Source organism: Pantherophis guttatus, chromosome 3 (assembly GCF_059756535.1).
Source record: "Pantherophis guttatus breed Tessera chromosome 3, ASM5975653v1, whole genome shotgun sequence".
NCBI classification, from domain to species: Eukaryota; Metazoa; Chordata; class Lepidosauria; order Squamata; family Colubridae; genus Pantherophis; species Pantherophis guttatus.
The window spans coordinates 73,058,831-73,071,426 of NC_142065.1; the positions used below are offsets into that span (position 1 = coordinate 73,058,831).

Genomic DNA, 12,596 nt, shown 5'->3' on the forward strand with positions numbered 1-12,596 from the left:
GTCTGATTGGGCATCATCCTTAAAGATGATATATTTTATTACCAGCTGGAGCATTTCTTTATATAATTCCTGCGGAGAAATTTGATAAGCTCTCTACATAGTCATGATATTTTATTGACTTTACATCAGAAAAAGTAGGTTCACCAAAGAGCTCTTGCCTTTAAAATGACAGGCTCTATATTGTTGATCTCAGACCTTGAAGCAAGATTCCCATCTGTTTATTTTCACAGTGAGTCATTTGTGCTCATTTGTATAAACATACATTAACTGCCTATTTAAATTGCTGCAAAGGTGCTGGAGGAGAGTTGAGAGCTAGGAGGCCATAAGCACAAGCCTATTAGCAGCACCCATAATTGGAGCTGTCAACAAGCAGAACTGGGATGCCCAGAGCTCAACTAATAAGCAGCAAAAATGCCACTGGGATTAAATCAGTAATAATGCTTCCATGCTGACCGCACTCTTCCAAATATTTTACATTAATCATTAATTTACTTTTATATTTTCTGCTGCTTTGTAATATCAGGCTATGGGGAGGGGAAACATTTCACATATGGAATGTTCAATCAGTGGTCAACCAGTTCGATTTGAGTTGCGAAATACTATAAAAATCACAGCTGAGTAATAACAAAATGTTTTGCATCTAACCCATGGGTGTCAAACTCATATCGTTAGTGTCATCATGTGACATATTGTGACTTCCCCCGCCTTTGCTAAAATGGGGATGGGCGTGGCCAGCGGGTGACGTGTCTGGCCCGCAGGCTGCAAGTTTGATACCCCTGATCTCTCCAGTCCCGTTCTCATCTTTTTATTTCAAGTGGAAGGATTTAGTAGGGTTTTTAAAATTGGTTATGAAGTGGATCACTATGTTATGTTGGCTAAGATTTTTAAAAAAATCAGAAGCAACAATATTCTTATTAGGCTAGCTGAAGGTTTCCAAAATTGTTGCAAGCTTTCAAGAACTATTTATTTGACAATTACAACATATGGGGCAGGGAGGAGTAGAAAGGTTAAAACGTGGGTGTCAAACTTGCGGCGTCATGTTGCTGTCATGTGACATTTCACACATTTGCGGAGCTGAGGCGGGCGTGGCCTGCGTGTGATGCATCCAGCCCACAGACCACCAGTTTGACGCCCCTGGGTTAAAGAATGTTCTTGGTGTGTAAGTCCTGAAGAAACAAAGACTGAAAAGTTGGGAATGCAAGCCAACTTTCTGTTGGTCTGAAAGCAAGACTAATCCAGGCCATTTTTTTAAAGAATATGCTTTGTAAAGCACAAAGCAAGTCTCCAAGTCACACCTTTGCTGTGTAATTACGTATGGAATTTCCCTGACCAAATGACAACCCTGCTGGATGTCATGCACTCATGCTAGCAATAGATTCTGAGCAATGTTTCTAAGAACAGGTGCATGGTAAACAGTCCTACCTCCTTCCCAAAATGCACCAGAACATTTATGGTTGAAAACAATTTGGCTGATTTTCTACCCGAAGGATAATACAGGGATTGCTTTTTTGTTGGTTCGACTGTTTCAACAAAAGCCAAAATTAGATTTAGGAGGAGAAAAGGGTGGATAAAATATCCAGATCCAGCAATGAAAAAAAAAAGTCAATTCATTTCTAATATATCCCAGAGTACAAACGTGAAATCCTGGTTTATCTACCATAAACTACATAGCATTTACTGGCTCTTTTCATGAAAAACAAAAGTGTGAGTTGGACTGAAAGACTACTATGAGCAAAAGTAAAACCAGTCTCAGCAATATAGCGCTATTAATAATTGTGTTTTTACTGCAGGGAAGCCAATCTTATGAGGTAGACCTATGGATTTTTGTTGTGTGAATATGTTTATTAGCCATAGATTTGATTCTGAGGTGATTATGACCTAAGAAGTATAAATCTGTTTGTTACACAATATTTGTAGATGACAAATAGCATTTAAGCATTTATTGACTTTCTGGCAGCCAGAGTATTGCCTTCAATTTCAAAACAGGGCATATATTCTAGAGTTTGTATTGCTTTTGTGCAAGGAATAGGTGTACATTGTTATGTGTTATGCACACATGCCTATTTTGCCTCAGATTGTAGTAGAAAGCTCTAATTTGTGATCAGTTCCTTTTCACGTCCACAATTCATTGCATGGAAGCTATCATTGCATGCAAGAAACACACAGTTGAAGTAGCATAAATTCGCAAAACGTTGCAGTCTGGGAAAAGATTAAAAAAAATGGTATATTTCAGTTATTTAAATACTCTCCCTATAAGCAAAGGGATCTTTCCAATTCCATTCTTCAGATGGACTCTGAATTAAATACTTCCCGTAGGTAACTGCAACAATTCATCATAGCTTGCTGGTCGATCTTTAAAGCAAATCTGATCTATAAAAATCAGCTACATTTTTACTCCCTTTGTGTTCATCCTTGTTATATTGCATCTGTTTTAAAAAAAAAGAAAAGAAAAAGAAAAGAATAGGTCTGGTCAGGCAAACAAAGATTCATTTTTTCAAGCAGGATCAAGTAAAAATCTCCTGCAATTTATCCAAGTGTTTATTAATAGGAAAATCAAATAATAATCAAATATTTGGTGGCTTCATCAAACATGGATACCTTTATAACAGCATTTTAATGACTATGTTTCTGGACAGCTATTAACATTTCCTTCACAATTAAATGAGAATTTTGTTGCCCTTTATTCAGTACAACCTTTTAAAAAGACTGAATGATGCTGCCATCTACTGGAAAGTTCTACTGTAAATTTATTATTCAAATATTAAAAATACATGCGTGCCTTCTTTTATACCATATTACCTATTTATTTAAATAAGAACATAATATATAATACTGAATCTCAAAAAAAAAATAGGATTGGTCCTAAAATCTCATTGAAAGTGATGTTCAAAGCAAAGTGAAAAGATTTGTTTTCAGATGAAATATCGGAGGAATGTCAAAAAGAGACTAAAGACTTTGGTGCTTTGAGGTGAAATTGGACATTCCTTTTCAAGTAAAATGCCTGTTTGAACTCTGAAGGTAGCAATAAATGTTTATAGTTCAATCCCTTGTATGTCTACTCTAAAGTAAGTCCCACAGAGTTCAATAGGACTGCTCACCGACCATCACGGTTAGATTTGATGACTACTGACAACACCCTGAGGGATTTAGGACATCACTACCTGGAACAAGGAGTGACATTTACATTGGAAATAAATGCAAACATCATCTGTGAAAAGTATGTGTCCTTCACACACATGGTGAAATTCTTAGCTTGCATAATATACCCTTGCTGATCTCATCAAGAACATTTATAGGGTAAACATAGCAGGTAAAATCAGTTTTTCTTCTTTTCCTTTAACTGGGCTGCTTAACTGAATAAAGCTCACATTTCTGTGTCAATCGGGAATTGATTCTGAATGAATCAAATCAGCCAACATGCCCACTGTCGGCATATTTTCATGATAATTTAGAAATCTCTCGGGGGACTGATAACACAAAGGAGATATTCTCACATCGCCTGTGTCTTTTTAGAGAAGAAAGAAGAAGGGGGAAAAAAGAATACAATGGGTTTCAGACATGACAGTAGCCATCAGGCTTGACTGAAGTAAACATGATGGGGCTTACATTGTTTGCCATATAATCTCCTCCTTCTCCTCCTCTTAAATGTATCATTAGGATCATTAGCTGGCTATATGCATAATTAAATTATAATACCTTCATAATTTTTCCTTTAAAAATACTACAGTGAAATGGCAGTTATTCCCAAGACAAACATATGGCTATTGTTGTTAGCTTCTGTGGACCACTGAATCCAAAGGCTAAAATTGTCTGTGCGAGAGTAAACCTTTATGTAAAATATGTGTGAGATCTCAAAGATGTGGCACTTTACCAAAATAAATTTCACCACAGCTACTTCTATCTTGCATGGAAATAACTAACTCTTCATTATATACTCAGCCTATAATGTACACTTGCTCAAGATATAATTTACATATATTACAATATATAATGTTAACTATTTAACTATAAAAGCGACAAAAAAGTTCTCTGCATATTTGCTGAACTAGAGAAAACATACGGTAAAGTAAACAGGTCTGAATTATGGAATGTTTTACATGAATACGGAAAGAAAGGCTGGTAGTTCCGGCGTAGCTGCTGAAAGTTAGTATACAGGAGAATAAACAGCATGCTTAGCAAATGGTCAACTTTCAGCAAGGAGTAAGACAAGGCTGTTTCATGTCCTCTTGGTGTCTAACGAATTGATGGATAAATGTATAAGGGATGTTTATATCGGGATATGTTTATTATTATAGATGTGATGGCTGGGGATATAAAAAGTGGGTCTAGTTCCATATGCAATGATTTTTTGTTACTGGCTGATATGCAGTATACAGTGAGAGTATAACTTACGACTAAATTGCCAAACAAATATATGAAAACTGATGCGCTGTCAAGAGGAAGGGAAGACTACAGAAACTACGGTTGGATGGAAACAGAAAGAGGGGAGGAGTTTAAATAAAAGGCTGTTATGGAGCATGGTGAATACAATGATGATTTATAAGGATAGAAAGGAATGTAGAAGTATCATGGATGATATTTGCATGGTTCTATCTATATTTCTTATTGTTTTAATATATTTGTCTTACTAACTCATACTTTTCTGCCCTTTGCATAAAGTTGCTTACCCCAAAAGGCAATGGATGATCTTACATAAAAAGCCACACTGTATTTTAAAATTACTATCAACTGTATATAAAATTATGGGAAAATAAAACTTCAAAAGGACATTCTTTTAAATAAAATTACTAGAGAATTAATACATTAACCAGAAATAATGGACAAGGAATGGTAAAAGCAGCAAAGCAGCCATCCTGTTCAAAAGTTGAACATCTATTTAAAAGAAGAAATGTTGATTGATTTGCATGCCACTACAAATGGTAAGAATAACCCATAATCAGCTCTACTAGTAGGCCTGCTCCATCATACTTGCTCTTTAGGTTTTCTAAACTGCTTTGTCTTCCTGCTGAAAATCAGTAGGAAATAGTTCAGCAGTTAACCATCAAATGTCTAAATATGATCTTGGGGATTCAGAGGTGGTTGAGGGCCAAGCTGCAACAGCCCATAAATTATGCATTGTCCACCCTTACCTTAAGAATGCGAGGGGCGCAATGGTTAAGTGGTTAAAGATGCTGAGCTTGTCACCTGGAAAGTTGACAGCCCACATTTGAGACCCGAGTGCCATGTGATGGGGTGAGCTCCCATTACTTGCCCCAGCTCCTGCTTCTGCAAACCTAGCTGTTCAAAAGCATGCAACTGTGAGTAGATAGATAGGTATCACTTTGATAGAAGGGAAGATAACAACATTCCATGTACCCTGGCATATAATCATGCTGGCCACATGATGAAGAACATGTCTTTGGACAAGGCTGGTTCCCTTGGCTAAGAAACAGAGATGAGTGCCACCCACTAGAGTCACAATGACTGGACAGGAGAAACTTTTACTTTCACCTTAAGAATAGTATCTAAGAAATCTCTGGGAAGCAGAAACTAGTCACGTAGTTAAACACTGGACGAAACAAAACCTGCTGTACACTGTTCAGTAATTTCATACAATAAATAATTGTTTGTTAACCATTTGATCTCTGTTTCCTTAGAGAAAATATAATGGACAGGATAGGATAGGATAGGATAGGATAGGATAGGATAGGATAGGGATAGGGATAGGGATAGGGATAGGGATAGGGATAGGGATAGGGATAGGGATAGGGATAGGGATAGGGATAGGGATAGGGATAGGGATAGGGATGGGATAGGGATAGGATTAGGCTAGGCTGGGCTAGGCTAGGCTAGGCTAGGCTAGGCTAGGACAGGACAGGACAGGACAGGACAGGACAGGACAGGACAGGACAGGACAAATCACTGCCCATTTTGAATACAAATATTTCAATAGATAACACATATGTAAAAATTCTGAGTGCCAAAAGTGCCTTAAGGAAAGAGAAGGCATGACTCTCATGATAAAGATAAGCCTCTCTTAAAAAGCAACTGAAGCTATCAAATGGAACATATATGATTGACTGATAAGCAGAACCATGAGCAGGGGTTGAAAGTTAAAATACATGGTTTCTCTGATGGCCAGCAATAATGTAATATAGTAAGCAATTTTATTATTTATCTAGCAGCTAATTGTCTTTTGAGTCTGAAATAATACCAGTTAGAATATAACCTCTGTTATTTCTCCTGACTCAACATGTCCTATTCCAGTGATGGCTAACCTTTTCCGGAGCGAGTGTCCAAAGTATGTGTGTGCGAATGTGTGTGTGAGCGCCCAAACCTCAAAAATGCAATCTGAATGTGGACCCATGCATGTGCCCCCACCCTGCGGATGCACTACACCCCGCGCATGTGTATACAGGCTCCCGCATGTGCCCTGCCCCCTGCACATGTGCATGCCCCCCCACATGCCCCTGTGCATGCACACATAGGGCCCATGTACACATGATCTGCCCCAGCGTATGTGTGCGTGGGCCCCCATGGGTGCCCCGTCCACATGCTCCCCTGCACATAAGCAAGCAGCCCCTGCGCACGCCCCCCGCCCTCCGCGCATATGTGCAGAGACTCGAAGACCAGCTGGCCTGCAGGAGGCGTGCACGCATGTGCGGTGCTGAACTGGGGCGATGGCTCATGTGCCCACATAGAGGGCGCTGTGTGCTACCTCTAGCACGTGTGCCATAGTTCGCCATCATAGTCCTTTTAATTTAACCTTTCTCAATATTACTCTCCTTTCTTAGCCTTAAATCCTCACCATCACCAACAGAGAGACATTTTTGCTAAAATCTACAACAAGGAATAATGATCTGGTTCTTTGTTGCAGCTTCCCCAGCAATGGTGTTGGCAAGACAGCAACAAATGATTCTCTACCACACAGAACTATTAAGGTAAAGTTGCAATGGATTCTCCAATTTTCAAAAATCCATTGTCTCAAAAAGATGGTAGGAAAAAGTTTACAATTTAAACCTTGGCAAGTATCTAGGGCTTCATTCCCATATTCGGAAATAAAAAGATTTTCTATGTCTTCTTTCTTGTCTTCAATAAAAAAAGCTTAAGTCATTTCTCAAGCCTGAGAAGTGGAGTTGAGTTTTTTAGAGAGTTGATATTAACTGCACTTCCTGGTGTGACCTCTCTAGCAGGCCTTTCAGATGACACAGGAGAAATGTACTTACAAAAACTGTATTCACTTTTGCATTGAGAGAAGATTGTGAACAAAATGCGAGCAACATTTCAATACATGAAGCATACAGAAGGCTAAGCATTAATAATATCCTACTTTCCCTGTGGAACAAACTATTGCTTCATCGCAGTATCTGAATATATATATACAGTTGCAAGAAAAAGTATGTGAACCCCTTGGAATTATGTGAAGTTTTGCATGAATTGGTCATAAAAGGTGCTCTGAACTTGATCTAAGTCACAACAATAGAAAAACACAGTCTGCGTAAAATAATACTACACAAAGATTAGATGTTGCCATGGTTTAATTGAACATAACATGTAAACATTCACAGTGCAGGGAGAAAAAAGTATGTGAACCTTTGGACTTAATAACCTTGGTAGTACAGTGGTCTAAAGCACCCTGTTATTAAGACCAGCTGCCTGCAATTACTGCAGGTTCGAATCTCACCAGGCTCAAGGTTGACTCAGCCTTCCATCCTTTCTAAGGTAGGTAAATTGAGGACCCAGTTGTGGGGGCAATAAGCTGACTTTGTATAAATATACAAAAGGATGAAGGCTATTGCTTAGCGCATTGTAAGCCGCCCTGAGTCTCCGGAGAAGGGCGGCATATAAATCAAATTTAAAAAAAATAACAACTGGTTGACCCTCCTTTGGCAGCAATAACCTCAACCAAACGTTTCCTGTAGTTGCAGATCAGACCTGCACAATGATCTGGAGTAATTTTGGACCACTTCTCTTCACAAAAGTGTTTCAGTGTAGCAATATTCTTGGGATGTCTGGTGTGAATCGCTCTCTTAAGGTCATGCCACAGCATTTCAATCGGGTTGAGGTCAGGACTCTGACTGGGCCACTCCAGAAGGCATATTCTGTGCTGTTGAAGCCATTTTTTTGTTGAATTACTTGTATGCTTTGGGTCATTGTCCTGTTGCATCACCCATCCTCTGCAGAGCTTCAGTTGATGGACAGATGGTCGTACGTTTTCCTGCAAAATGTCTTGATAAACTCTGGAATTCATTTTCCCATCAATGACAACAATCTGTCCAGGCCCTGAGGCAGCAAAGCAGCCCCAAACCATGATGCTCCCTGCGCCATGTTTTACAGTGGGGATGAGGTTTTGATGTTGGTGTGCTGTGCCTTTTTTTCTCCACACATAGTGTTGTGTGTTCTTCCCAAACAATTCAATTTTGGTTTCACAAAATTGTGAACACAGTATATTTTGCCAGTAGTGCTGTGGAACATCCAGGTGCTCTTTGTAAACTTCAAACATGCTACAATATTTTTTTTGGACAGCAATGGCTTCCTCCATGGTGTCCTCCCATGTACTCCATTCTTGTTTAATGTTTTCTTTATTGTAGATTTGTCAACAAAAATGTTAGCATGTGCCAGAGATTTCTGTAGTCTTTAGCTGACACTCTAGGATTCTTCTTTACCTCATGAAGCATTCTGCGCTGTGCTCTTGCAGTCATTTTTACAGGACGACCACGCCTAGGGAGAGTAGCAACAGTGCTAAACTTTCTCCATGTGTAGACAGTCTGTCTTACCGTGGACACATGAACATCAAGGCTTTTGGAGATACTTTTGTAACCCTTTCCAGCTTCATGCAAGTCAACAATTCTTGATCGTAGGTCTTCTGAGAGCTCTTTTCTGCGAGGCATGGTTCGCATCAGACAGTGCTTCTTGAAACCAGTAAACCCAAAACAGGAGTGTGTTTTTAAAGGGCAGGACAGCTGTCAGCAACACATCCAATATCATCACACTGATTGGAGTCAAGGTTGGCTTACTCCTGGTTCTAATTAGCTCTTGGAGAAGTCATTAGGCTAGGGGCTCACATACTTTTTCCTCCCTGCACTGTGAATGTTTACATGTTATGATCAATTAAACCATGGCAACATCTAATGTTTGTGTAGTATTATTTTAAGCAGACTGTGTTTTTCTATTGTTGTGACATAGATGAAGTTCAGAGCACATTTTATGACCCATTCATGCAAAACTCCACGTAATCCCAAGGGGTTCACATACTTTTTCTTGCAACTGTATATATGTCTCTCTCTGTGTGTGTGTGTGTGTGTGTGTGTCTATATATATATATATATATATATATATATATATATATATATATATATATATATAACAGATATATATGTTATATAACAGATATATATGTTATATAACATATAACTGTTATGTATATATATATATATATATATATATAACAGAGTTGCAGTTTGTCAGCAGAAAAAAGGCCCAGAAACTTGTGAATGAGATTTCACAGAACCAGGGCTGTAGAACAACTTAGTTTACGTAGGTAAAACCTGGCTAGAAAGAATATGCATATATATAAATATATATACACACATACATATATATGTATTTTTCTTCAACCGGGTATTTTCCTACGTAAACCAAGTTTCTTAACTTGCAGCCATAGCTCAGTGAAATCACATCCACTATCCTAGGTTTCTTTAGACAGCAAGCATGCATTTTGCTGCCTATTGGGAGACTAATATAGATCTATTTCGGACTGATTGGTCCTCATCAGTTAGCCACACCCTTACCATATGTTCCCTCCCTGCGGAGGCTAAGTATTTGCTCTCTTCTCTTATCGTAGGTTTTTGTATGTATTTTTCTTCAACTGGGTATTTTCCTATGTAAACCAAGTTTCTCAACTTGCAGCCATAGCTCAGTGAAATCACATCCATTATCCTAGGCTTCTTCAGACAGCAAGCATGTATTTTGCTGCCTATTGGGAGACTAATATAGTTCTATTTCGGATTGATTGGTCCTCATCAGTTAGCCACACCCTTACCATATGTTCCCTCCCCGTAGAGGCTAAGTATTTGCTTTCTTCTCTTATCTCTTATCGTAGAAAGGTTTACGTAGGAAAATACCCTGTTGAAGAAAAATACATACAAAAACCTACGATAAGAGAAGAAAGCAAATGTTTTTGTAGATTTTTACGGGTATAGGTATGCAAGTCTTAGTGTATTTGGGTCTTTTCCCGTGTAAGATTGAGAGTATCTTGGCGACGTTTTGACGAGGTCTCACTCATCATCTTCAGGCTGGTGTCTTCAGCTTCGTGCATGTGCGAGCAAAGCGTGATCGGAATTGCCGTCTCTATAAATACTGGTGGGAGGTGTGGAGTTCTGGCTTTGTTGTTGTAACTGGGTTGGTTGGCTGTGTTGTTACATCAAGCTGTTTTACAAAAGATGTAACAACACAACCAACCCGCTTACAACAACAAAGCCAGAACTCCACACCTCCCACCAGTATTTATAGAGAGACGGCATCTCCGATCACGCTTTGCTCGTACATGCACGAAGCCGAAGACACAAGCCTGAAGATGATGAGTGAGACCTCGTCAAAACGTCGCCAAGATACTCTCAATCTTACTATTATAATACATAATAAGAAAAATTGGCAGAAAAATTTGGGCATAGATGAGAATCTCAAAAAGTGATGCTTGGGTTGGCTAACATAAATTTGGTTGGTGAAACAAATTTGGAAAACAAGAATATTGTAACAAGTAATCAACTACTGTGTGTGTGTCAATTCATAATTAGAAACTGAAACCTAAACAACAACCTCAAATTGAGCTGCACAACAATATGATAGTTTATGATATAAGACAGAGCAACTGACTATAAAGAAAACTGCTTCTTTTATTTTTTTTACTTGTTCTTTTTAATAAAAGTAATCATTAATGCATGAATGGTGTAATGTGTAGCCTGTTCCCAGCTCTCTATAACACCATTCTCTGCATCCCATATGGATGCACAAGGCAAAATAATAATTAAAAGTGAAGATCTCATTGTGCCTATGGCAGTACATCTAAATTGTGAAAAGAGTACTGCACAGAAAATGACACAATCAAAAAAAAGTGGAGATCTTTAAATGGCTGTACAAAATTAAAAATATGTTGATGACTGAATTAGGAGAAGCAAGGAAACACCTCACATCTCTCCTAGCAATTGCCTGAGTTTTCCATTCCTGTCTATGACACACATGGAGAAATATATATACAAAGAATTAAAGTAGAATCAACGAGAAACATAATTAATTACACATAGGAAAGCAGCTAATGAAACTAATCAAAGTACACAGCGTGTTAATGAAAGTTAGCAGCTGGGACCAAATTATTGCATTAGGCATAGCCAGAGAGCAACTGAAAATACATTCTATCCAGAGCTAATGGCTTATGGCATTGTTCTATATACAGTTACGAAGGAATCACTGAGGCAAAGCTCCAGCAGTCCTGCCTGCAATAAGTATAGTTAACATGTTTAATTGCACTCATGCTACTTGGCTGCATTAACAACCAATGAATTTTTCCTCAATTATTTTTATATGGCATTGAATAATTTAATTTTAAAGCCAAATACAGAGGTAATAGTAATGTATGCTTGAAATATTTGCTGCTTAAAAGTCAACATTTGCTAACAATTAGCACAACGGGTATACAGCTGTGTTTTCTTCATTTGGAAATGGTGAAATATTTGAATTTATGTATTATATTTAATCATCAGCTTTTTTCAGAGTTTTGTCAAAATCAGCATTAGAAGAAACATATACAAGTTTAGTTAGAAGTTGATTCATTTTTTAAAATCTGAAACATTTAAACGACATGTCAAAATTAGGTTTATGCTCATTTTCCATATTTTTCCTTACCTTCTTAGCCATCATACTCTGTAATAGGCACTGCAGTGTTCGAACTGCCAATGACGGGTAATGAATACAATATTTTTTCATGAGGTTCCTTCACGGCTTTAAGTTTTGCTTTGGATTGTTCAAATCTCTCCTTTGCTATTACATGCGTCACATATTTCCTAAATATTTTCTCTTCTATATTTTGTTTTTGTAACATCTGTCGCCTGGGGGAGAGAAATGGAAAAGAATCCATAATTTTCACCAGTTCTAACTCAGATATTGAAAATTCTCCCTTCTATTGTTCTCTCTACTGGGCTTAGAGTGGTGTGGTGGCCTAGAGATGAAGACGCTCACCTATCACTCAGAAGGTTGAGAGAGTTCAATTCTAGGCAGTGACAGATGTTTCTCTATTAGTGTGCAAAGAATAAATATCTGCTGTGAACTCTGCGTAGGTGTCAGGAAGGGCATCCGGCCAGTAAACACTCAGCTCGATCCAGTCACTCCGATTCCACTCCAATAAAAGGGATTACAAACTCATAAAAAAAAAAAACCTGGCCTTGGTATGTTCTTCTTTTACTTTCCATTTTGATAAATCAATTAAACAATTATTTTTATGTCACAGTTTTAATGATATAAAAAAAAAGTCCCAAGACCCCAAATTTATTTTATAAATTACCATGCACGTTATAGAATAGTTCTAAAATATACGTAACTATAAACAGGTAAAGATTATTCAT

The 12,596-nt window shown here is 38.1% G+C and overlaps 1 protein-coding gene across 6 annotated transcripts in view; it reads right to left on the bottom strand.

The window, feature by feature from the left end:
* Window positions 1-1,925: 1,925 nt before the first annotated feature.
* LRRIQ3 (leucine rich repeats and IQ motif containing 3) overlaps window positions 1,926-12,596 on the bottom strand; it is a 54,767-nt gene continuing 44,096 nt past the window's right edge. For all 6 annotated transcript variants that reach the window (XM_034433196.3, XM_034433194.3, XM_087889821.1 and 3 more), the window contains 2 exons: window positions 11,881-12,083; window positions 1,926-2,426 (listed from right to left, as the gene is read on the bottom strand). In XM_034433196.3, the coding sequence (XP_034289087.1) occupies window positions 11,885-12,083 (199 nt within the window). In that variant the 3' untranslated portion in view covers window positions 1,926-2,426; window positions 11,881-11,884. The remainder of the gene's footprint in view (window positions 2,427-11,880; window positions 12,084-12,596) is intronic.